We start from the raw sequence: 23,580 nt of genomic DNA, 5'->3' as shown, positions 1-23,580 counted from the left end.
CCCCTCCAGTATAGAAGTCTGGAGAACACGCCCCTGGCCGTTCTGTCGGAGCCAGCTGGTTGCCCGGGGTGCAGCTCCTGTGCGGTCCGAACGTGGATGCTTGGCTTCTGTTCCAGGGCAACAGAGGAGGGCAGAAAGCTGATCACAGCCCCACTGAGGATTGGCTGTGGAGGGGGATCACACCCACTTTTCGCAGGATGCTGGGGATGTCGGCATCCTTCTTTCTCCTCTGTTGGTTGCTGCCATCTTTAACTTGCATGGGGTTTGAGAGTAGACAAAGGACGTTCCCACTGATTACCTTATATGGATTTTCACCCTGCCTTCACCTGGACAAACTGGCACCCCAGTGGGTACCATGAGGAGTCCAATGTGTCAGTCAGCAAGTGGCAAAACCAGCACTCAACCCGGGCCTTCTGCATCAAAACCTAGCTTCCTTTTTGATTATGTTTCTGCTGAGACCATGCAAGGGCTGATCCCAGGGGTTCGAAAGAAGTGCCAAAGCCAGGTGACTGGTAGGGGCTGCCTGGAAGGCTGCGTTAAGAAGGAGCCCAAGGCTGGGTCCCGATTCAGCAGGTGTTGGTAATCCATTCGGGATGTCTCGCATGGTTTCCAATGGAGGTAGTGGGACTAAAGATGTGTATTTGACATTTCTGGATTCCCAGGCCAAGGCCCTCACAGATTTCAGAGTGGGGACTGCAGAGGCACATATGGTCTCCAGGCTGCCTGAGTGTGGTCAGGCTGTCCCTCCAAGCCGGCCCTAAAAGTGGGTCTCTCGACCCCACGGTTCCCCCAAGAGAGTGAACTGGCAGAACAGATGTCTCAGAGCTTTGAGGTGACACATCAGGGTCATAGATCTCTGAGAACCCCGAGTGTATAAATCTGGCTAATTGATGAGTCAGCCCTCATGAGCTTGCCACCATAATTCAGAATCTGTAATTACATTTCACATTAAAGTTAAGATTAAAACCAGTGAGAGATAGTGTGACACCTCCCATCCCCCAGCCTCTGCCACAATCATCTCCACCGCTGCCCACACTCTGTCAGCAGGCAGGTATCCTAAAAGCCACATCCCTTTGGCTGTTTCTTCTCTCGGTTCCCCTTTGGGCTGCTTCCCGCTGTGCCAGGCACCAGGTCCGGCTCCCCTCCCTGTGGTGTTGCATTCAGTGGAGGCAAAGAGTTTGTTTAGGGGGAAACTTCTGGGTTTATGGTTCACAATGACCCTCCCCAACCCACTGAAGGCCGTGAAGTGCGCACCCGTAGTTGAACGTCAGATGGTCTTTTCCCAGCAAGAACGCACACACACCCTGGGGAAACGTGGGTTGTTTCAGGAGGAGAATTCCTTCGGCGTGTGTTGGGTGTTTTGGGGGGTGGTTCAAGGAAGCAGGGGCAGTTCTGTAGTTAGGCACCTTAATCTAGAAGGAATGATGTTAAAGCTGTAATTGTGGGGTGCCTGGCTGGCTCAGTTGGTAGAGCATGCGACTTTTTTTTTTTTTTTCAAGATTTTATTCTTTTGTCAGAAAGAGAGAGAGAGAGAGAAAAGAGAGCACAAGCAGGGGGAGAAGCAGGCTCCCGCTGAGCAAAGAGCCTGATGCAGGGCTCCATCCCAGAACTCTGGGATCACAACCGGAGCCAAAGGCAGATGCTTAACTGACTGAGCCACCCAGGTGCCCCAGAGCACCTGACTCTTGATCTTGAGGTTGTGAGTTCACAACCCACATTGGGTGTAGAGATTACTGAAAAAAAATAAATAAAATCTAAAAAAGAAGAAAACTCTAAACTCAACAATCTAACTTAAAAGAGTAAAGCTGTGATGGAATATGCTGGAGGGTCAGCAAAAAAAGCCCCCAACCTCAAGGAGCTGGCTTAGCGACCCACCTTGCATGCGTGTGTCCCCACATCCCACACATGGGACATGATCGAGTATTTGGTTGGGAAACTGAACTGCGTGCTCATTACATGCCAGGCGTGGGGCATGCCTGACCTCGTGTGACCTCACAGCAACCCTATGTGGGAAGAATTATCATCCCCATTTTGCAGGCTTGCAAAGTTTAGGGGACTTGTCCCAGGTCATTGTAAGGAAGTGGCTGCGACCAGATATGAAGTCTAATCTACTTCCAGAACCCGAATCCTTGCCACCACCCTGGGCACCTGAGCAGGCTTTCAAAGTCTTAAAAATGGCAGGAACCATCTTGTGGATATTTGCTAAGTTTGGGGATCTCCACATCCAATCCCTCTTCTCTTCATAGCCATGCCTCAATTCCCTTTTGGGGATTTACTTTTCCCAATAGGATACGGGTGTGTGTGTGTCTGTCTTTTTTTCAACACATCAGAAATGATCTTATGGGTTTCCTGTTAGTGTCTGTCTCTCCCAAAGTCGACCGCATCCTAGGGCTTAGTTAGGGCTTGGCACACAGCAGGTGCCTGACGACATTAATGAATGAATAAATGAAAGAATGACATCAGTGCCTTGCTCAGTCTTTCCTCTTTGCCTGCCCTTTCCCTGAAGACTGGCATGATAGGAATGAGGATGGGTTCCTGACAGTCCCCTCAAGGGGAGAGGGGACAGGGATGAGCACCAGTGGCAGAAGGGACAGAACAGCTCCTAGGGCTTTGTTCAATCTTGATCCCATTTTCTAGAAAGCTCTCCCACTCCTCTTCTGCCTGCTCAAACTTTGGTCAGGGCTTTGGAGTGAGCGGCAAGCCAGGGTTTGCATGTTGGCTCTGCCACTGACAGACTCTAGGACCTTGGACAAGGGTCTTGCCGTCAACAAATCTGTTTGCCGAGCTGGGAAGTGGGCATCTGGACAGTGTGGCACTAGGGGAGTGATCACAGTACGTGCTCCAGCATCTCTTCGGCCAACCTGAGAGTGAGCGCGGTGGGGCAGGGAGGTGTCTGCATTCCTCCTGGCTGTGCTTCCAGCACCTGGCACAGCCTGTGTGCCTATTTTTGGATGAACAGAGGCAAGCCCGAACTCCCTAGCAATCTGGCTCCCTGGGCTGGCTGGGACGCCGCCAACTGCTGGGTCCTTCGGGCATCATCTGTGATGGTGACAAGGCCACCTGGGCTGCACGGCAGACCCTCAATGCCCCACACAGGGTGGCGCTCCCTTCCCCGCACAAAGTCGCTGGGAGGACACAAGCAGGTTGGTGAGAGGGTCACGGAGCCTGATGTCCGGTGCAGGTGCCCAGAGCAGACAATGTGTCGAGAAGACAAAGCGTCACTGTCATACGCTGCCCCGTTTCTCTTTGCCTTCAATTTTAGTCTCCCCTAGCCTGCCTTGGGGGACCAACCCCTCTCTTACAGCCCCCTTGGTCTCGGCTCGCACCCAATGACTTCCAGCCCTCCCCAGCTCTTCCACACTAGCGCTCCCCGCCACAGGGGATGCCTGTGACTGTTCCCCGCAGCAGTGAAGCTGGTGGAGGTTGAAGGGGGCCCTCTGTCATCACAGGGACCCAGAGCCGAATCCGACCTCTGGTGCTTTCTAGCTGTGTGGTCTCATGCCAGCGCAACCAGCTCTCCGAACCTCCGCATCCTCATCCGCAGAACGGACCGCTTCTACTCCGGTGCCCAGGGTCCCAGGTGGAGATTGTGAAGAACTTGTGCAGAAGGCCAAGTGCAGCGCTTTGCTTGTGGTGAAGGTCTGGAGGACAAGCACTAGTTGTGGTAGGTCGCCCCCGTTCCTGCCCTCAGTGACAGATGGGATGGGACTCCCGCGGCTCACCACCTCACCTTGGGTCTGGCTGCTTCCTCCGTCCCAAATGCCTCCCTTCCTGTCTCCAAAGGGCAAACCCTCTTTCCAGATAAAAATGAACACATCCTTTACGACCCCCTTCTCCCTAAACACAGAGGACCTCTCTTTTGCCCTGGAAGCAATGCTTGTCCCGTTACCATGGAGACACATTTTAGGATGTGACTTATGCCTGTTTTCCAGATGACAGCGAGGCTGGGAGAGGTCGTCAGAGCCCCACAGCCAGTGAGAGGCTGGGCTTGGTGCCCAGGTCTGTGTGACCCCACCGCTCCCAGCTGTCTGTGAGGCCATCAGGAGGGTTATTAGTATTAGAGGTAATTTTACTGATGAGAAAAGAAGGTTCAGGGAGTTGGAAACTTGTCCAGAGTCACTCAGCTGACCTGAACTAGATTTTGATGCCAAGTTCAGGGTCTTACCCCACCTGCCTGAACACCGGGCCCTGGCGGACTCCTGAGTGTGGTCTGCGGTACAGCACAAAGCAGTCAGGAATCCTACATTCTACCCTGGGCGCCCCAGACCCGCTGAATCAGCATCTCCCTGGTGACTCGTGGACATGTGGATGTTTGGGAAGCTCAGGTTTTGATTTCCTCTGGAGGCTTCTTTGGGGTCAGAGCGGTGGGTCACATCTTCCATGGGGTTTCTCCTGCCATCACTGAGTGTTCTGTCTGGCTCTCTTGGTGAAGGGTCTGAAAAATGACACAAATCCCATCCTGGTCTCCCCAAGTCTCTGAGTCTCCTTACGGCTCAGAGACCACGCAACTGTCACGGGCAGGGAAAACCGCGTAGGGAATGTGGCTGCTGGTCCCAGGCTGGGGGAGAGGCTGGGTTGAAGTGCGTGGTGGAAGCTCAGGACATGGTGGGGGCTCAGGCAAAGGAGCCAAAAACCTGGGGCTGAGGGTAAAGCCCAGCAGAAGCCCCTTGGGGTGTCTTCCTTGCAAGGACCCTGAAAAACAAAAGTAATTCCAGAGAGGACATCAGTTAGGTCTCCAGAATAAAATAATGGTGACAATTACACCAGCCACAAATCATCGACCATCCACAAAGGGCCTGGCACAGGCTGGGCTCTTCAGGCCATACTGAGTGGTGGTTGCTTCTACCCCTATTGAATGGAAGAGGGAAGTAGAGCCCAGAGATGCCAGGGAATTGTCCCCAGCCTCCTGGCCAGCGAGCACCAGAGCTAGGAAGGGAACTCTGTTCTAGAGGCTCCAAACCTGCTATCCAGTGCGCTCAGAGCCCCGATGGCTCAGGCTCCAGAGTCAGTCACGGCACAAGCGCGAGCTTATAAAACATGTCAGTTCCCATGATGATTATAATGAGCAAGTGACTTCATCTTGACTCTGAAGACTGGAGGGACCCACGGCTCCTGTCTGGGCCTCCGTGAGTGTGAGGTGGCTGGAGGCCATGCCAGCCTGGAAATGCCCCAGCTGGTTTCCCGCAGGCAGGGGGTAGGAGGGAGTGTGCCTTCCCGCCATTCTGCAGAAGTTCTTTGGGAGACCGCAGTCAAGACCTCTCCATTGGATTTCTCACTGCTGTGCTGTGACTGTGGTGGCAGCGGAAGCTACTAGAAGTTGGGCCAGGGCCTGACGGACTGGCCATGGGCAGCTCTGTTTTCTTCTGGTGCAGGTGAGCAAATGTAGGAGGAAGACTGACGTCTGATGCTGACTTGGTGCGAGGAACCGAGTGGGGTGCAGGTCACATGTTGCTTCGTGGAATCCCCACAGCCCCTGAAGCTGGCGCCGAGATTCCCGGGAGGCATAGGCTGAGCCCGGCACCGAGCCAGGAAGGGAGGTTTCACAGGCGTCTCTGCGGTCCTGCGCCCTCGCTGAACTGAACAAACCACAGTTCGGTTCTTCAGCGGCTCTGACCGACCTACAGTTACCAGGAAGTAGGTCTGAGGTCTAGGGGCCTGCATGTCCAGGTGAACCAACCTTAGAGACAACCAGTCTGTCCATAACCCCGATGCACACCTCTGGCAGCGTGACCTCTGCTAAGTCAGCAGGACAAGGACATGCAGACGGCTTCACTGTCTGAAACACGGTGGAGACCGGTGTTTCTCAAACTGGGTTCCACCTCAATATTCTCAGGCACTTGCACGTTCTGTCAGTGCACTAAAATCGTCTTCATTTAAACCAATTTTTAAGAAGCCCACTTGTTTTTCCTAGTTATAAGAACTTTCTTTTTGCTGTGGTAACTTGGAAAGGCTGAGATGTCACAGAACGAGGCTCTGGATTTGTAGGCGGGAGTGTGTCACTGGACGCTACTATCATTTTCTGGGGAGGCGGTACAGATGCTCTGTGTGAGAAAACCCAGCACACACGAATCCCCCTTGGGTGCCCACGCATTCTGTTATAAAGGGCCATCTCTCCTGAGTCCCTGGATTTCAAAAGGCCAGCCTCCTGCTCCGACCCTCTGAGGGCTCCAGGTCAGAGGCAGGGGCGGGTGAGGGGAGAAGCCACCTAGGGTGAAGCTGGAAACACGGGCGGTCAGAGATGGGTTTTCTGTTGAGCGTAAAGGTGGGCTGAACAGGAGGACACAGGGCTGCGTGTCCCGCACTACGATCCTCAGGGCGCAAAGCCACACAGACCCCGATGCAGCTGGAAAATCTGCCTTCATGTGCTTGTGAGTTATGTGGATGGTTTTCAATGAACACACATCTAGGGCTTGTATCCGTTTTGGTATAAAACATGGAATCCGGGGCGGTGGCTGCCTCTGCAGAGTGGGTGGGAGGGACAAGAGCCCGGTGGTGCTGGAGGTTACCTGGGCTCTATCTGGAACGTGCTCCCTCTCAAAACAGAACTGGAAGTGAACAGAACATTGTCAGCTGCTAACTGCTTCCCGGGTGAGACTTGGGGGTCTGCTGTGTTTGCCTCTGAATCACCCTTCCGCTGAGGGAGCCTCGTGCCCTTTAAGCTCCAGGCGCCCCCTAGTGAGCTGCCCGGGCCCAAGGTCCTAAAGCACTCCTTCAGATAAAAAGCAGAACACAGCCATCGTATGTGGAAGTAGAAATTTAATAAAGCCTTTGATCACGTTTTAATCCCTAGGTTATCTATGAAACCAAAAAACCCCCCACAACTTTTTAGAGCCATCAAGAGCCATCGAAGTGTCAACAAACACCGGCCATAAAAGCACAGATTCAATGTTTTAGATAGTGCAATATTTCCAGCTACTGAAGAGAACAATTTAAATGAAATTATGAACCACCCCTCCTCGTCAAAAGAACAAAAGAAATTGGTGTCGGTGCTTAGAAACCACGCTCTCCGCTCTCCCCAGCGGCACGCTGGCCGATCTGCGGGTGATCGGAGTCAAGATGGAAGCATCCGTGCGGGCCGACAGTCCTCTGGGCCCCCGCATAAATGTGCACGCCCGCTCCGCGCGTGCGCGCACACATTCAGAGATCTTCAGAGGAGTCGAGCGTTTAAAGTGGCAAATCCACAGAATCAGAGGTTACTTACAAATCTTGAATAATAATAAATTCCTGTCTTTAAATTCTTTGCCATCCTTCCATCAAAGTAAAATATAAACTCTGTTTTGCAGAAGCCCAGGGGCTCTCACGTAGCCAGGCTTGGGCCCGGGCGGGACACGGCACCTAGCGGCAACCTCTGAGGGAAGCCACGGAGAGCAGTCCTGCTTACTTTGCCGTCAACATGAAGGTTTTTGCCAGAAGGTGTTCTGCTGCTTGGTAGAAAGCTGGAAGGCCCCAGCCGGCTCCACAGAACAGAGGGACCAGGCACTCCTGGCTTCAGTCTTGGTGGTGGGGATGCCTAAGGAGCTTGACGAGGGGGGCAAGGGTGATGGCTGTCAACACAGACCACGGACACGGCCTCTGTCTCAATTCCCTGGATCGAGAATGAAGTTCTCATGATAAGGGCAGAGGAGCACAATGGGTTGGAAGAGAAAAATGAAGTAAAAAAACAAACCCAAAAAACCCAGCCCAGCGTTTCCTCAGCCCTTTGAGCTTCCGTCAGTGCAAAGTGTCCCCGTTCCCCGTGCTGAAGAAAAATGAGGGGCAAGACCCAAGTTTCTTGGGATTTTACCATCAGTGGAGGGAAGCCACTGCCCCAACAGGCTGGGTAACTCAGATAGTGTTCCTTACAAGACAAGAGCAGGGCAAAGAAGCAGGGGGATGGCAGCTATCCCCTTAGGAATCAGCAGGCTTTGGGGAACAGCCAGCGCCCTCTGGAAACAGAGCTGCTCTTAAGGGCCAAGAGGTACTTTCTCCCAAAGCCAGGCCACCAGTGTGAACACATTAGATGGGATCAAGCCAGTGGGGGGCCTCCAAGCAACCCCACCTGCTAAGGACTCAGAGCATCTGAGGCGAGACTGGGTGTGTGTGTGTGGGGGGGGCACTGCCGCCCGTGGAATGCGTGGTTTCAAGGTGGGGGCAGCGCCCCGAACTTCCTGGGCTCTGCCGCCTTCCTGGCCGGCAACTCTGCTTCCTTGGGGAGCAGGCAGGCCTGGTTGTCTGCAGAGGGGCCGCTGTGGATGGGACGGAAGCAGAGACTTTGTCAAGTGCATAGAGGCTTGGTGAGGCCTTACCTGAGTAAAGAGTTTTCAGAAAAGGAAGGAGAGCGTCTCAGCCCTAGTGGGCTCTGTGCACTCAGGACCGTATCGTGAAAACCACTCCGGACCCTTGGAGTTCCGGGCACTCACTTGTTCATGCACAGCTCATTCAGAAAGTTCAGGAAAGAAAAGACTCACCAAAAAACCAAACTATCAAAAGAAGTCCCTCTGTGACCATAGGCCTTGGCTTCAGACCCCGGAAAGCAGGAGAAAAGGACCAGCGCTGGCGGAACCTGGAGGTTTATTCTCAACACCCTTCCCATCAGTGTCACCTGGAGAGCGCTACGGAGTCGTCAGGTGCGTCCCAAGAAGTTGAGGCCACAGGGGAGTCTCATGGCTATAGAGTGAGAGGTCACTTGGCGGGTGGGTCACCCACTCCCAGAGCGACCCTGCCCCCTGGAGCTGAAGGTCCCTGGGATCCCAGGAGCCGGCCAGGGCAGGCGGCAGGGGCGGGAGCTAGGAGAGCTCGAAGCCCGTGTTCATGCTGATGGCGTAGCGCAGCTTTTCCCGGAGGGCGCTCTTCTTGCTGTAGTTGGGCAGCTTGAGCAGGTTGAAGCAGGTGGAGGAGGTGGGCAGGCGGCCACCCGGCTCCCGCTTGCGGATGGTGAAGAAGCCCCGGAGGACACTGCCCAGGGTGTCCCCCGTGTCCTGCAAGCACACACCACAGCCTCGGTTGGGAGGCACCTGGCGAGGGAGCCCAGAGGGCTGCCAGAGTGGGAGACCTAGGAGAGGACCTGGCTAGCCCCGGGCGTCGAGTGGAACGGCTGGGCTGGTGAGAGCGCGCTGCCGCCCGAGACTAGCCCCCCAACGGAGGGCACCCGGCCCCGAATGCTGAGTGCACAGAAGCAGCTCCGTCCTGCACGGGCGACCCCTGTGTTAGGTAAGCACTCAGGGGGCTTCAGGTTAACTGCTAGTTACCGGTTAACCAATTTCCAAAGAGCCAGACTACTGTAGACACTTAAAGTCCAAAAACAGCCTCCCACTTCCTGCTGCCAGCACGTAGCCCAGGGCAGACTGCAATGTGGGTCAGCCTTCCTTAAGAGGACTGAGCCTTGTCTAGAGTCACACGAGACCTGGAGACCAGCCAGCAGCATCCCGAGAGGCAGCTATGCGCAGAGGCCGCTGGGTTTTGCCGGTGGGGGAGAGGGGCTGAGACAGTGAACCACGGCTGCTCTCAAGCACCCCTCCATGGGGCAGGACAACCCGAGACGTTTGTTCTCTCTTGCAGACGAGGAAACGATGTGGCCTGCCAGATAGCAAGGGCCAGCACACAAGCCCTTGCCTGCCCCATTCCTAAGCCTTACCCCTCCCCCAGCTGCCTCAGCCTGGAGCCCTGCCAAGCCACCCGCTACTAAACCACCCCCAGGTACCCTTTCCTGAGGGAGGAAAGAGAAAGGGACCCCGAGAGAGCTGAGGCCCCAGAGCAGCCTGAGTCCCAGGGCATCCTCTGGGGGCCCAACTGCTCTCCTGGCTGGAGCGTTGTGGAACCTTCTCACCCCGATCCCAGGAGCCGCGCGGCCCGCCCCACGGACCCAGACCGGGTGTGAAGCTCTCCGCAGCGCGCACAGCAAACCACCCCGAAGAGCGGGCGCCTCGCCCCCCGGCAGCGGTACCTGATCGTCTGACACTTCCACACAGCGGATGGAGAAGGGAGGCTTGAGGTAGGCGAATCCTAGGAGCGGGGGCCTGGAGCAGCTGGTCACAAACTGCAACACAAGGCAGGTTGAGGGGACAGAGTGGGGCTTTTGCTCCCTCAGCAACACGCCCCTGGCAGGCGAGCTGCGCTTTTTTGCTTTCTCCAGTCACGGTATGACTGGAGAGTGGAAGGTGACAGACCGTGCATTCAGCCCAAGAACTGGTACATGTCTCATGTCTCCCTTAAGGGTGTTGTTTTCGAAGGTTAAAACACATGAAAGCCACACCAGCAGATGTGACCAGTCATTTGTGCGCACCAACCCAGGGGATGGCAGAGAATGTGTAGCTGAACAGCTCAGAAACAACACAAACTCCCCTCACGGGACTGATCTCAGTGGGCCTGGCACGTGGGCCCTGGCGTAGAGAGACACCACGCACAGGAGAACTGGGCAGAGGGAGATGGTGGTGCCCCTAAGGATGGCGCAGGAGAGAGGGCCCGCTCCCCTCACACCTGGCTTCCTGCTCGGCTTCCTAGCCAGCCGGGGGACAGTGTGCAGGTGCGCTCACCTGAGCAACCTGGCCTGCTGGGTCACGGAGCAGTCTCTGTGAGCTTTGTCCCTGACAGACAAACCTGCTCTCAGCACGCAGACAATGATCAGGCGTCTGGCACCAGCAAGGCTGAGGGGGACGCACTGACGCCCCAGACACCGAGAGTGGGGCCTCTGGGCAGCCAGCCATGCGCCCTTGCGACACTCCTGGGATTCCCTGCATCTTCCAGATGGCAGCACCTGTGTTATCTCCCCACACGTGCAGCTCGTGTCTACACAGGGGAACCAGACTGACTTAGAAATCCGAGCAACAGACCTGCAGAGGAAGTCTTAGAAAGCACTCGCTTTTTAGAACTGAGTATCAGCTAGAAACGCTCTCCCTTCTCCAGGGGATGTATGGGCCTACTACTGGACCTACTACATAACGCCAAGATGTGCTTCAAAATTTCACCGCAAGCTGCGTGTTTGGCTCTTAATGTAACCATTACCACTGAAACAGTGTTTTAAATGGCTGTGAGATTCCTGAGGGCAACCAGAGAGGTTTTGTGCAGCAGGTTTCAAAAACTGTTTTTATACCAAGTGCCATTGCTACTACCCAGCAGGGTTTACTTTCCACCAACCAAAGCACAGCAGCAGCTCCTACGAAGAAAGCAGGGCTGAGCTCCGCACTGGGCGCTCTGGGACCCGGCCTCATTGCATCACTCCTCGGGAGCTGCGTGATTCGCTGTTTCAGGGATGAGGAGATAGACCCGGAAGAGCCCATGCCTATCCCAGTTCAGGCCACTCAGACCTGCCATGTGCCGCAAGCCGGGGCTGGTCAATGGAGGGAGTGCCGCCTTCATCCCCCTGGGGCGGGAGGTGCAGGAGCAGAGGGCCCAATCTGCCATCTGCTGGCGTGACATCTGAAGAAAGCAGAGTCAGGGCCACTCCCGTACAGCGGGTGGGTCTTCCACCTGGCGCCGGGGCCTGGTTGCAGGAACAGCAGGTCTGGGAACCGGCTCTCCAGAGACACGAACATGCCCGCTGTGTGGGACAGACTGCATACAGTCAGGAACCACGGGCTCTCTCCTCTTTCTAGGAGAGATGGAGGAGCGGCTCTACAGGCCAGCAGGGGGTGTTTTGCCTATAAGAGGTGCTGCTGAAAATCAGACTTGATTCTCTTGAGAATTTTTGGAATTATGTCTACCTGCCTACCCCAAGTCCTTCAAAACCCATGGGGACGAGCCGGGCATTTCTGCGTCTGCGAGCGGGGACCTCCTTGATGGGAATGAACTCTCCTCAGAATGACAAAGGAGAAAGAAAACCTGCTGCCCTTTCAACTGGTGACACTGTTTGTGTTGACTCAACAACAGAGGTCACTGGAGACCATTCTTGAAACCCAAATGTCCAATGGAAAATAGCCCAAGGCACTTAAACGTACCCCCAGAATATGACAAAGTGTTCACGGTAAAATATCAAATAGGAGAGCGGGTGGCAAAGTGAAGATTCCATCTTTATAAACATGTACACGTGTGTAACAAATACAGACAAGTGTGCATGTCGTCCACCGTCCCATGAAAGGCTTCGCCAACATAACAGGAAACAACACAGTGGCGTCGCTGGGGGGGATGTTCTGAACGTTTACAACTTCAAAGACACTGGTATAAGGGAACTGGTTAATGTCAGCCACTGTTTGCAGAAACACACACTGCTCTCAGCCTACTCAATCACGTGTGTTTTACGGGCACACTGTATGTGTGGCACTGCATGTTTTACACCACTCAGAAAAAGGGTACACAGAGGCAGTCCCGGGACAGTAGGAACAGAGACTCAAAAGTGTGCCTGTCTCAGGATGCCTGGCTGGCTCAGTCGGTGGAGCATGTGACTTGATCTTGGCGTTAGAAGTTTGACTCCCCACATTGGGTGTAGAAATTATTTAAAAACAAAGCTTAAAAAAAATTGCTTCTCTGTAATTTTAAGGTAATAAACACCATCTGCTTCTATACAGGAAGGAAGAAACGAGATGTGAGCAAGGCCAGCACCAGCGAAGGGGAAGATGGAGTGCTGAGGCCAACGAGCTCCCGTCCTCGCAGGCCTGTCTCTGCAGAGAGGTGTGCAGCAGCTCCGGGGCCCATGTGACTCAGCCTCACCTCTGGCCTGTCTGGTTACTGCTTGACCCACCATGGAGGTGGCCTACGCGAGAGGATATGCTCATGATAGGAGGTCCTCTTGGTAAGGTTTATTTTTTCCCAGTGTAAATTCTTACATCAAGTGGCCTCTAGGTTTACGAGAGTATCTATGAATGCACATGTAGGTAACATTTAAAATACCTTCAGAAACATGGCTCTCTCGTCGGGTGTGAAGTCAGAGGCCAGAATATCCCAGAGCCAGATGATGACCCTGTGACTTCCATGAAAGCCACCGTAGTACACCGTGTGCTTCCTGAAAACAATGCAGACAATGTGCTCAGCCACACATTCCAATGGGCGCTTATAGACCCAGGCAGGGACGGACTTTAGCCAAGTGGCACAGCCAGCTCTGGCAGGCCTGGGTGACTCCTGACTTCTCTTAAAGGAAGATGCTCATGCCTTCGTGACCCACGGCCCTGGAAGCTGAACAGGTGGGGAGCTCCAGAGCTGTACACTCCTGTGACTCACAAACAAGAGCTAACAGGAGGTCCTGCCCTGCCATTTCCCAGAATTCTGGAGAGCCCAGCAGTCCCTGACACATGCTTAGTCTCTGCTTCCACTTCTGAGTCATCTCTAGGCAGACAAGTGGGGGGAGCTTCTGTTCCAGAGCGATTCGCCCAGGGATCAGGGAGGAGTACACTTGGAGGTGGGCTCCTGAAATAGAAGGAGCCCAGCAAGGGGACAGCTTGCTTCCCAGGAGGCCAAAGATTTCACTCACCAACCCCCACTCCCCGGCCCCAACCAACCAAACAACCAACCACTCGTTGCTTACTTTAAATCTTCCAGATCAATCTCAGCATTGTCACCAGAGATGAGACGCTGTAGCTCTGGGGTTGAGAACATCCGGGTCCACTCGGGCTTGATAATGGAGCGGAATCCGCTAATGAGGGCAGCTGTCTGGTTTTTGATTTGAGTGTGCATCCGAAAATGCGCCATCAGATGGATGTAGCTAATCCTGTTGCCAACAGGAACAAAACAGTGGGAATTAATAGGCCAGGCTGGGCTGTTACCAGTGGACTGAAAGAGGAGTCCAGTCATTTCGGGACCACTTCACAGAAACACCAATGGTACCAGGGTGTTTCACCAGAATGATGCTGATTGACGAAGATGATGGTGATGCTAGCTAGCCCTCCTGATGCGTTCAGGGCATTACCTCATTCACTCCTCCCCCAAAACTCAGGGGTCAGACATCAGGAAACACCCCCCTGTACCAAGAACCCAAGTGAGACACTCTCCAGGTAAGGAGAGGGCCCTTCTCAGTACAAAGGGTGCTTTTTGGACTTTTATTTACTATCATCCAATTAAGAGAGAATTCTGTCCTTCAGTAAACTTTAAAACAGAAAAAAATGGTTTCATGAGGAAACCTCCATCAAAGCCATACTAATCTGGGCCAAGACTCTAAGTCATGAAAAGCAAGCCTGAGAAAAGTTGTGACCAAAAGCAGCTGGCTTACACTTAAGTTCGACAGGAAGTCAGGGCACTAACAATGGTTCCGAGCAGACGGTCTTCTGGGCCTGCTTTTCTGAGCACAGTGACCTCATCTACGACTGTGTAAAATACAACACAAACCTTTTGAACAGGTTAAATCCAGTTTTGCTAGCATGACTGATTTCTTAGCAAAGAACATGGGCCCAGCACAGGTATGATTCTCCAAATCCCAAATTAGCACCCCAAATTAGCACAGTCCAAATAAAAATTTTACCCCAAAGTGCTCAGACCTGAGTTTCTGACCTTGAAAATGCATCTATTTAAAAAAAATTATCCAGCAGCAGACTTGCACACTGAAACACTAAATACGACTTTTTCCATGATCGATATCCCTTTCATACACGCTGCGAGGCAGGGTGCTGCTGTTGTTCCATTTTACCAGAAGAGAGAGGGGGACTTTGGAGGGCTTTCCCATTTAATGCCCACCAGGAAGTGCAAGATCAAATATCACTCCTGAGGAAGGCGGAACCGGCCTTGACAGGCCTTTTAAGACCTTCTGTGGAACTGAATCCCCTTGCCCTTATGCCAAGCTTTTTTGCTGAGAACATATAAGAGTTTTGTGAAGTGGCTTCCCACACAGGCCAGGCAGGGTAGGAGTCTCGCTCCAGCACAGGCTGTGTCGGCCTGCTGCTTCTGGCCGTGGCCCACGCTGTGAAACATGACCGGTCTGGGGGCGGTGGGGTCCATGAGGCACGTCACGGTGCTGGCACTGGTGACACTCGCTGCTCTCATCAGAGAACCAGACGTCTGAACCAGACATCCTAAAAGGTGTTTTATACTCATGAGCTCAGAGAAGCCCTCTGAAGGGATGGTTATAGGCACACAGCAGGGAGCAATGGGACGCGGCCCTGCTCTCTGACACCCCCGGGCAGCGCCTCCCAACCTGGGCTCCTGGCTCTTTTCTCAGTTGTCCAACTAATGCCCCGTGGCTAGGAGTCAAAACTGGTGTCCTTCCAACACAAGGAGAATCAGGCCTGCTCTTCTGACCACACTGACCATCTAAATGAAAGCTCCGCAAGCAGGCGGACTGATCCCCCACCTGACCCCAGAGGGACGCTTGGGCTGCAACGTGCATCTGATCCAAGTGACTCACCAGGTGGGACTTAGCTCTCCCCTGTCACTGGGAGAGTGACGCTCAGATTAACAGTTCAGATGCTCAGCTGAGCCTGGTGGCAGGAGAAGACTGATAGACTGACAAAAGGGCCAGTATCGACTCCTCATGCCAGGTTCTTCTGTTTTAATGAGGTGAGAACAGTGTGGGAGGAGACAGTGCACTGAGGAGTTTTGCTTCTAGGTACCGAAGAGGAAGAAGCTGACATTTACGACAGATTTCTAAAAGCCCGTTATCTATGACAATAGCTGCTGGGCCTCCGAGTCCCCCCCCCCCCACCCCGGTCTAAGGACGCGTCTGTGGCATTTGAATTCATCACTGTGTCTTCTCAAGAACAGCATTTCATACAACTGCCACATGCTATCATTCCAAAATGATCTGCCCCTCCAAGGTGTCTTTCCGCCTCTGGGCCCTGTGGGTTCAGGACTACGTGCCCGAGCGGCTCAGAATCCATTTGTCTGCCTCTCGAGCCGTCATTAAATTCCTAGGAACACCATGGCCTGGGTGCCTCTGACCTTAGATGTGCTACTGCAAAATCTTATTTTGCAAATCGAATTTAATACAATTTTGGCCTATGAACTGTAACCAGTAAATTCCATTATGATATTTATGGCCTCTTTCTACTTCAATCTATTTTAATAAATTCTCAAAGTAAGACCAGAGAGCCAGAATGAAGTCTTTTCAAGTGCTGACCTTAAAAATCTAATTGCTATACTCACTTATTTTCATTCGTAACAGGAATGGTCTTCCCTCCAGGAATCAGTTCATGGCAAACAAGCTAGGGGAGAAAATGGGGAGCAATTAGTTGAGAGGATTCTACCGGGGAAATAAGGCTTCCTGAAGATGAAAGGGCCCGCCACCGATGTCCATAATAACAGAATGAAGATGGGACATGTTTTGGAATAATCATTTTCACAAGAAGCCAGGGCTTAACTATCAACAAGCAGACCCTGCACAATCAATATGGAAGCCTTCTTCTCATCTGATCCTCATTAAAACATTCATACTGAGGCTTCGAAATGTTGTGGAGAGGACCGTGTTTGCATTAGGAGCACAGTTAAATAAATGTTGGTACAACCGTAACCTGGAATGTGTAGCTATTAAAAAATATGATGAAAACATGCATTTGTTGAGAAGGTGGGGAAAAAAATAATATATAATAACACGCATGGTATGATACCGTTTCTGGGGAAAAAAAAGTAACAAAGGTGCCCCGGAAGAGAATTCTGAAAACACACAGATGACATATTAACAGCAGTGCTCTCCAGGCACTGGTGCTCTAACTGGTTTTTTTCAGATACTGTGCTCATCCTATCGTGGAATCTGTGGTTAGGAGTTTGCATTGTTTCTATCATCAGAAGAGAAAATTCTCAGGAGGAAGGCTCAAAATCTGATTAAAGATTTGAAAACTGCGGACTCAAGTATTTTCCTCAACTTCAGGCATTTCTGGGGGTCACCTAAAAAAATCAAAGAATGCATAATTTCAAAGTTAATTTTAGCAGAAATTCTAATAGGATATCCTGGGTCTCTGATGATGCAGAAAGGAACGATCGTGGCCTCTAGGTCCACCGCTGCGAACACCTTGAGGCAATCGGAGGACTCTGAAGCTGGGGCCTCTGACCCAGCTTGGTGTTTCCCAGACAGGGCTCTAGGGAGCGCCTGGTCCATGTGCTATTATTTGGAGAACCACTCTGGGGGAAGGCTGAGGCTCCTCCCTCACAGGCCGGTCAGAGCGCTCCGCTCCCTCCCACACCAGCGTGCTAGGGGCTCTCTGCAGGGTGCAGCCTGCGGGAGTTCACAGCGTCAAGCTGGTCCCAGAGAAGCGGGGCTCAGGGAGACTGACGGACCTCTTGGAGGCAACGTGGGCTCGGCTCCAAGAAGCCAGCTCTGCACTACGCAGCTCTAGGTCCGGTTTTCCTCGCAGCCCTCAGAACACGGGCGCACAGAGGCTCATGCAGGTGTCCGCTGGGACATCTCTGGAGGGCGCAGAGGGCACTTCAGGGAAAAGCCAAAAGGAAAACTCTGGGAAGAGACGCCTCTGCTGTCACAGTGTCGACAGTCTTTTCTCCCTGCTCTGCTCTTTGGGACAAGCCGGAGCAAGGACTGGATTCTGTTCGAGCCACCTCTCCAGTGGCTTCTTCCCCTCTGCAAATCACAAGCCTCCATGTGTGATAGCTAATCCTCACCATGGCAACAAAAAGCAATGTTACAAATGGGGAATTAGAGCTCCCATCAGGAATGACCCTAAATGCAATCTAAGCAACGCGGGGTCTCTGTGGGGAGCTCTCTGAGGGCCCAGCAGGCAAAGACCAGGTCAACTGGTAATGGAAGGGGGAACAGCCCCTTTGCTGGCGAGGTAGGAATTGGGGGATGGGCGAGGGGGCCAGGCACCAGAGGACAGGCAGCCCTGGTTTGTGGACCTCCCGGGGAGAAAACCAAGAACGGGGCGGGTCCCAGGAAGCCAGTGGAGGGCGGCAAAGAATTGCTGAGTCATAGAGGCCGACCTACCTGACCCATGACGTCCTCATCGTACGACAGAGTCAGGCCCAGGTCAGCAATGTCCCCGTCATAGCGCTAATGCAACAGAGAAGGGGCAAGTGTTGGGACCCAGCAGGCCATATCCTTGAAGGCTGTACCACATCCCGTCCTACCCAGTACTGCGTGGGCAGGACCACCGTGGCCGCCACCGGGCCTGAAGCAAAGGCAAAGGCCGATCGTCACTGTGAGCAAGGAGGTAGGAGTTCCCAGAAGGGGACATGGGAGTCTCCGGAAGCTACAGAGTGGCCCCTGCACCAGAGCAGGAAATCGCCTCCCACCACATGGGAACCGTGAGGCCTTCACTTGGCAGAGCTCACACCAGCCAGCAGCTACGCCCGCCATGTCACACTGACCTTAATGGAGGTGAGGTTTTTATAGAACTCCGAGTCCAGAGAAGGCAGCTCGTCCACAGAGCTGTAGAAGATGCTGTGGTGGTGCCCGAGCAGCTGGCTCAGGAAGAAGGATGCGAAGGGCACATCCACCACAATTCCCTACAAGAGGGAGATAGGAGCTTGCCGTCTGCCACCTCAGTGACCCTGTCGGGGTGGCTGGGGCTGCAGAGGGGCTCTGAGGGTGCCAAGGACATCGCTGGGTGCTTCCTAAACTTTGGAGGCGGAGACCAGTACCTCCCAACTATAGGACACCGCCAAGCACCTGTGGGGGCCGGCAGAGCATAGCAGGTAAAGGCACAGGCTTCGGAGCTGCGCTGCTCAGGGACCCAGCCAGCTGCGCTGCTGCCTGGCTGCGGGCCGTCGATCTCTCATCTATAAATGGGGACTGGCACAGCCTCCCAATTTTAAGGTTTAAATGAGCAGGGTGGAGAGGAATGCAAAGCATTGGCTCTCCATTAGATCCAGGACAGGGTAGTCTCCAGGAGAAAGACCTATCCAAGCTGGACCTAAGCAGCACAAGGCCTCTCGTACAAGCCCCACAGGGATGCCCCGGGGAGGGAACACAGAGCTCTCCGCACACAGCACAGCGTGCAAGGGAGGGGAAGGGAAGGATCAGGGCCAGATCTGGAGGGGCCTCCTGAGGCTCCTGGAGTCTGACTTCTATCTGGAGGGCAGCAGGGAGCCCTAGGAGAGCTCCAGGCAGGGACGTGCCAGGTTGTACTTGGTGTGGGGAATGGACCAGAGGAGGAAGACAGAAGGCAGGGATGCAGCAAGGAGAGGCAGACTGTTCCACGTGGAGGGAAGCATGTAAGTCGGAGAAATTTAGAAGGGACAGGGGCTCAGGCTCGATGATGACCTGTTTCAGAGGACAGCGAGGGTTACGTGAGTTAATGCATGCTACTCCTCACATGGGGCCCAGCATGTCCTAATTTCTCTGCACTGTTACTGCTGGAGAGGGAGGAGACAGACGCTGGGTCCAGGGGAATAGGGGAGGACATTCACAGAAGTCACTGGTCCGACTCCTGTGGGCATATCACAGCTACATGTTTAAAAGAGAAATGTGGCATATGGCCAGGGACATCCTCATGGGATTTCTTTTCTAAATGGGAATCAACTGAGAAATGGCGTCCATTTTGCAGATGTGGAAAGAGAAGCACAGAAAAGGAGCCCAGGCCCCTGCAACCGATCTAGGGCGGGAGGCAGCCTGAGGAAGCCTGGGCAGGGATGCAGATGGGGCATCTGCCAGCACCCCGGCCAGGGACTGAGGCCACAGACACCGAGAATGCGGATGCTTGCCCCCACATGGCCTCTCTTCCTGCCTCTCTCCATTTGCTCCAGCCACCGGCTCTGCCTTCCCCAGGATTTGTGCCAGGTGAGGGGGAGTACTGCTCAGGTAGTTTGGGAGTCCACTGTGAAGGCCACAAGCTCCTGCTGCAGCTTTCCTTCCGGCCTGGGGAGCAGGACCCTTAGGGTAGGGACCAAGCGTCCCTGGAGGGAGTTCTGCTGGCTTGGCTTGCAGTGGACAGGGATCAGGACCTGGGTGGACCGCTCCTGCTGTCTACATGAGTCCACGCCGCCCTGACCCCACAAGACCGACGAGCCAAGCAGCACAGGAGGTGTCTTAACTCATTTACTATCTGCAGCAACTCAATAACATAGCTTTTATTGTCCCTACTTCCGGACAAGAGCGAGGGCCTATAGAAATAAACAAGCCGCACTCGCACAGTTCCCGGCTAGCCAGGGAAGACCGATCTCGACCTGCTGTCCTGCTCTGGTTCGTAGGCAACACCGAGATGCCTGTGGCTTGCTCAGAAGCACTCACCCCAGTAACAAAGGATTTAAGAAAACAGCTGTAATGACTATCACACCCCACAAAATGCTGCCCTCCTACAATGGGACCATGCTGGCCTGGATGTGAATCTGGGTTCTACCACTTAACTAGCGCTGATACTCTAGACAAGTGACTTCCTGAAGCCTCACTTCTGTCACCGGCAGGTAAATGGGACAATGGCAGTCAGGCCACAGGACAGGCAAGATGAAATGACACAGCACATGGAAAGCACCCAGTGTTTCTGTTCAGTAATCTTGGGTCCCGTCCTCTTTCTTGGGCTCCATCCTAATGACAGGGACTTTATGTGGCTGGGCCCAGCCAGGACACCATGCACCAAGTCCCCGGGACTTCTAGCATCTTGTTTTCCCTCCCGGTGCGACGCTCCTGCACGTGCCTACCTCGTACACGGCCTTCCCCAGCATCTTGCCCACAAACTCGAAGAGTTGCAGGTAGTTCTCATGAATGTAGGACGTGGGCGAGGGGTAGAGCCTCTCGTCCCCGCTGGTTGTCTGCAAGGGAGAAGAACAGAGAGAGGCAGGGAGCCAACAGGCCTGGTGCTTTGCTTCTCATTCCTCACCGAGCTTTTGGCTACCGTCAGCCCCGCTCCTGCACCCCTTAAATACCTTGAATAGATTGAGCGCCGGGTCGAACACCCTCTTAATGATTTCCTCTAAGAACTCCTTGAATACGCCGTCCTGGTCAATACCTGCCTCATCCACGCCGAGGTCATTGACAAACTTCACGCGGATGACGCCCTTCATGGCATGCTGGGAGAGCTGCCGGAGCTGCTCGTAGCCGTCCTGCCAAGGGCAGAATGGCAACCCGTTAGGAGCGGGAGGCCCTCTGCCCAACTCATGGCTGCTGCTCCAAGGCTCTGGCTCCCCTGTGTCTAGGCTTCCTGGCATCATTACTAAACATGCGAGTCAGGACGTGGGGTACGGGCACAGGCAGTTCTCACCCGCTTTTAAATGAGCCTGTTACAAGGGAAACTCATTTTGGGGATGTGACTCCACTGCTCCATGGCAAGGGGAGGCCGCCCTGAGACAATGCAGAGCACGGAGGTGGGGAAGGCAGATAAGATGAGCTGTGACAAGCTCCTGGCTGTCAAAGGACAGAAGTAACTGGGACAAGACCCCACCCATTTTAATGCAAAGACTAGCTTATTTAGCTCATGATAAAAATCCGTCAAACTCAGTCAAACCCCTTCAAGATGAAAAATGAAAATACCCTCCCCCCATCAACTCCTGGTAGCCTTCCCCAGGTCATGAAAGGCCTGGGTGAGTCAGGCTGAGGAATTCAGGGTCCACCTGGAAGGCAGTGGGGGGCCACAGAAGAGTCCAGGCAGGGTGAGATGTGACGGACTTTCTCCAAAAGATCTTTGTTGGCAGCAGGGCAAATGGCAGGGACAAGGGTGCGGGAGTGATGCTGGGCCCACATGAGGCAGGGGGAGCAGGGAGGAGCCCCGCACAGCCCCTGGCCAGCAGCCAGCCCGCGAGGCACGCAGCCATCCACACAGAACTCTAGGATGACACTTTAATGTTCTTGCACTCCATTATCTTGTTTAGTGCGCCTCCCGATTCTAATCTGTTGAGGTCTTCGGGCTCCTGGTTCTGTCACCTAACGTGTTCCTGGCATCAGCAAGCTTAGTTTAGGTTTTTGTTTCCGAGGAGTGACCGTCAGAAGCAGTGCTGAACAAGACCGTGGCCAGGGAGGAGCCTTCTGGTCCAAGACGAGAGGCCCTATCTTGGGGGTGCCACCGAGCTCTTTAGATACTGTCGTGTAAGGAGGAAATCCACTGCAATACCCCACTGAGGCCGCCCCGCGGGTCTCCCTCCCAGTCACAGCCGTGGTGCCATCAGACATTCTGCTAACATGAGACAGACCATCTCCACGGCAGCCACCTGCCTGCCGGCCTGGTCCCCTATCACTAAGCACACGGGGCCAGAATGCCAAGAACTGCTTTGGGGAACTCTTGCCGCCTTGCTGCTGATCATATTCCCCTCGTAATGCAAAGGACTGTCCCTGGTGGCTTCTGATCTTATCCTGGGGTTAAGCTCCCAAGTGGAGAGCCCATAATAACAAACTCTGGAAGGCAGAGGCTTTGGGTGCGCAGTCCCAAGAAGCACCTGAGAAGTGGAAGCCTGAGAACCACTGAGTGAGAGGAAAAGCAACAGAACACAGAAAGTCAGCACGCAGCTGCAGCAGAATGGTTAAACCGTTCTGCCTGCATTTATGGTAATTATCCTGGCATGGAGTCACGGATGGGTGGAGAATTCCAGCACATTCTTGCTTGCCTGCAGATTTCCTCCATTCTGCTCTGAGATGATGCCTCCCTAAGCTGACTTCATGTTGGCAGGGGTGCCAGGATCACGCCGATTAAATGAGATGGTGTTACGTGCAAGCACTTAGCACACAGCCACATGCAAGGCAGGTGCTTAAGGAATGTTCACTGGAGTCGAATCCTACTTCTTTATCAGCCCCACGTTGGCCTTTTCTTTGAAGAGCTGTAGAGCGGAATGTGCCAGCTGCTTCCTCTGACAAAATTTCCTGCTGCGCCCTCTGGGCACGAGCGTCAGTACATGAGAACTGGATCTGCGTCCTTCCTTTAGGAAGGTGAGTGGGAGGAGGGTATCCTGCACCTCAAAGAGCAGAGGCAGAGGACTCTGACCTGGGGATGAGACTGGCTCATGAGAGCCTAGCTCTCCCACTGAGACCTCCGTGAGCGTGACTGTGAATCCCAGTTCCGCCTATGACTGCGGGGACAGGGCTGGGCAGAGGATGGTTTATGGTTCCTCCCAGTCCTGAGATGCCAGGGTCCCGGCCCCAGTTTACCCTCTGTGAGGGAAAGCCTTCCTGCAAGACTTCAGACTAACACCTGCACGGACAGTGCGGAAGCACACCTTCAGTGAAACCACAGAGGAGACTGGATAAAAGGCCAGAATCACACAGGAGTATCTAAGATCAGTTTTTTGATGCCCCCTTGTGTCCAAATCAAGCAAATGCCACTGGGCTCCCCTCTCACAACCAAACCAGCAGGTGACGAGAACTAGGGTAACTGAGTGTGTGACCCTCCCCCCTCCTAGTTCAAAAGGAACAACAGTAATCTGTTTCATGACAAGATGGACTCTAAGGGAATATTAAAAAAAAAAAGCAGACTTGGCCAGGAACAGACCGACACCCCCTGAGGGCTGTGTTTGAGGAAGCAGGCCCAGGGTAACCGGGACATGGGGTGAGTCTCCCACAAGCAGCGACACTTGAGGAGGGAGCCAGAGACTCTGTCACTCTCAGGACACACACCCATCTCTACCACCCCAGCCTTCCTGTTGGTGCCAGCCACGTCTGAGAGGGACCGGGGACCGTAAGGGACGGGAGGAGCAGGTGGTCTCTTTTGGTGGGGGCACGAGTTTCCCAGCTGCCCAGCCCTCTCTACTGCTCGCCAGCCCTGAGGCTGGATATCAGGTGTCATCGGCCGGCTCAAGAGCAGGGCTCTTCCTTAAGCAGTTACCTAAACTGAGGCTGTGTTTCAGGAAGAGCAGGAGGGAGCAGTGCAAGTCGTATTG

General features: G+C 53.9%; 1 protein-coding gene across 3 annotated transcripts in view; it reads right to left on the bottom strand.

The window, feature by feature from the left end:
* Nucleotides 1–6,754: 6,754 nt before the first annotated feature.
* Nucleotides 6,755–23,580, bottom strand: part of LOC111156357 (ubiquitin protein ligase E3B) — a 52,457-nt gene continuing 35,631 nt past the window's right edge. For 2 of the 3 annotated variants that reach the window (XM_022517151.1, XM_022517150.1), the window contains 9 exons: nucleotides 20,644–20,820; nucleotides 20,419–20,529; nucleotides 18,151–18,288; nucleotides 17,768–17,833; nucleotides 15,979–16,037; nucleotides 13,433–13,615; nucleotides 12,802–12,913; nucleotides 9,923–10,015; nucleotides 6,755–8,957 (listed from right to left, as the gene is read on the bottom strand). In XM_022517151.1, coding sequence (XP_022372859.1) covers nucleotides 8,766–8,957; nucleotides 9,923–10,015; nucleotides 12,802–12,913; nucleotides 13,433–13,615; nucleotides 15,979–16,037; nucleotides 17,768–17,833; nucleotides 18,151–18,288; nucleotides 20,419–20,529; nucleotides 20,644–20,820 — 1,131 coding nt within the window. In that variant the 3' untranslated portion in view covers nucleotides 6,755–8,765. Of the gene's footprint in view, nucleotides 8,958–9,922; nucleotides 10,016–12,801; nucleotides 12,914–13,432; nucleotides 13,616–15,978; nucleotides 16,038–17,767; nucleotides 17,834–18,150; nucleotides 18,289–20,418; nucleotides 20,530–20,643; nucleotides 20,821–23,580 lie in introns of those variants that run through there. The other variant, XM_022517152.1, reaches the window with a different exon arrangement.

The sequence above is a fragment of the Enhydra lutris genome, unplaced genomic scaffold (genome assembly GCF_002288905.1).
Source record: "Enhydra lutris kenyoni isolate GAN:26980312 unplaced genomic scaffold, ASM228890v2 scaffoldscaffold46, whole genome shotgun sequence".
NCBI lineage: Eukaryota > Metazoa > Chordata > Mammalia > Carnivora > Mustelidae > Enhydra > Enhydra lutris.
The sequence above is the reverse complement of the archived record's forward strand: the minus strand, read 5'-3'. Positions and strand labels throughout refer to the sequence as shown.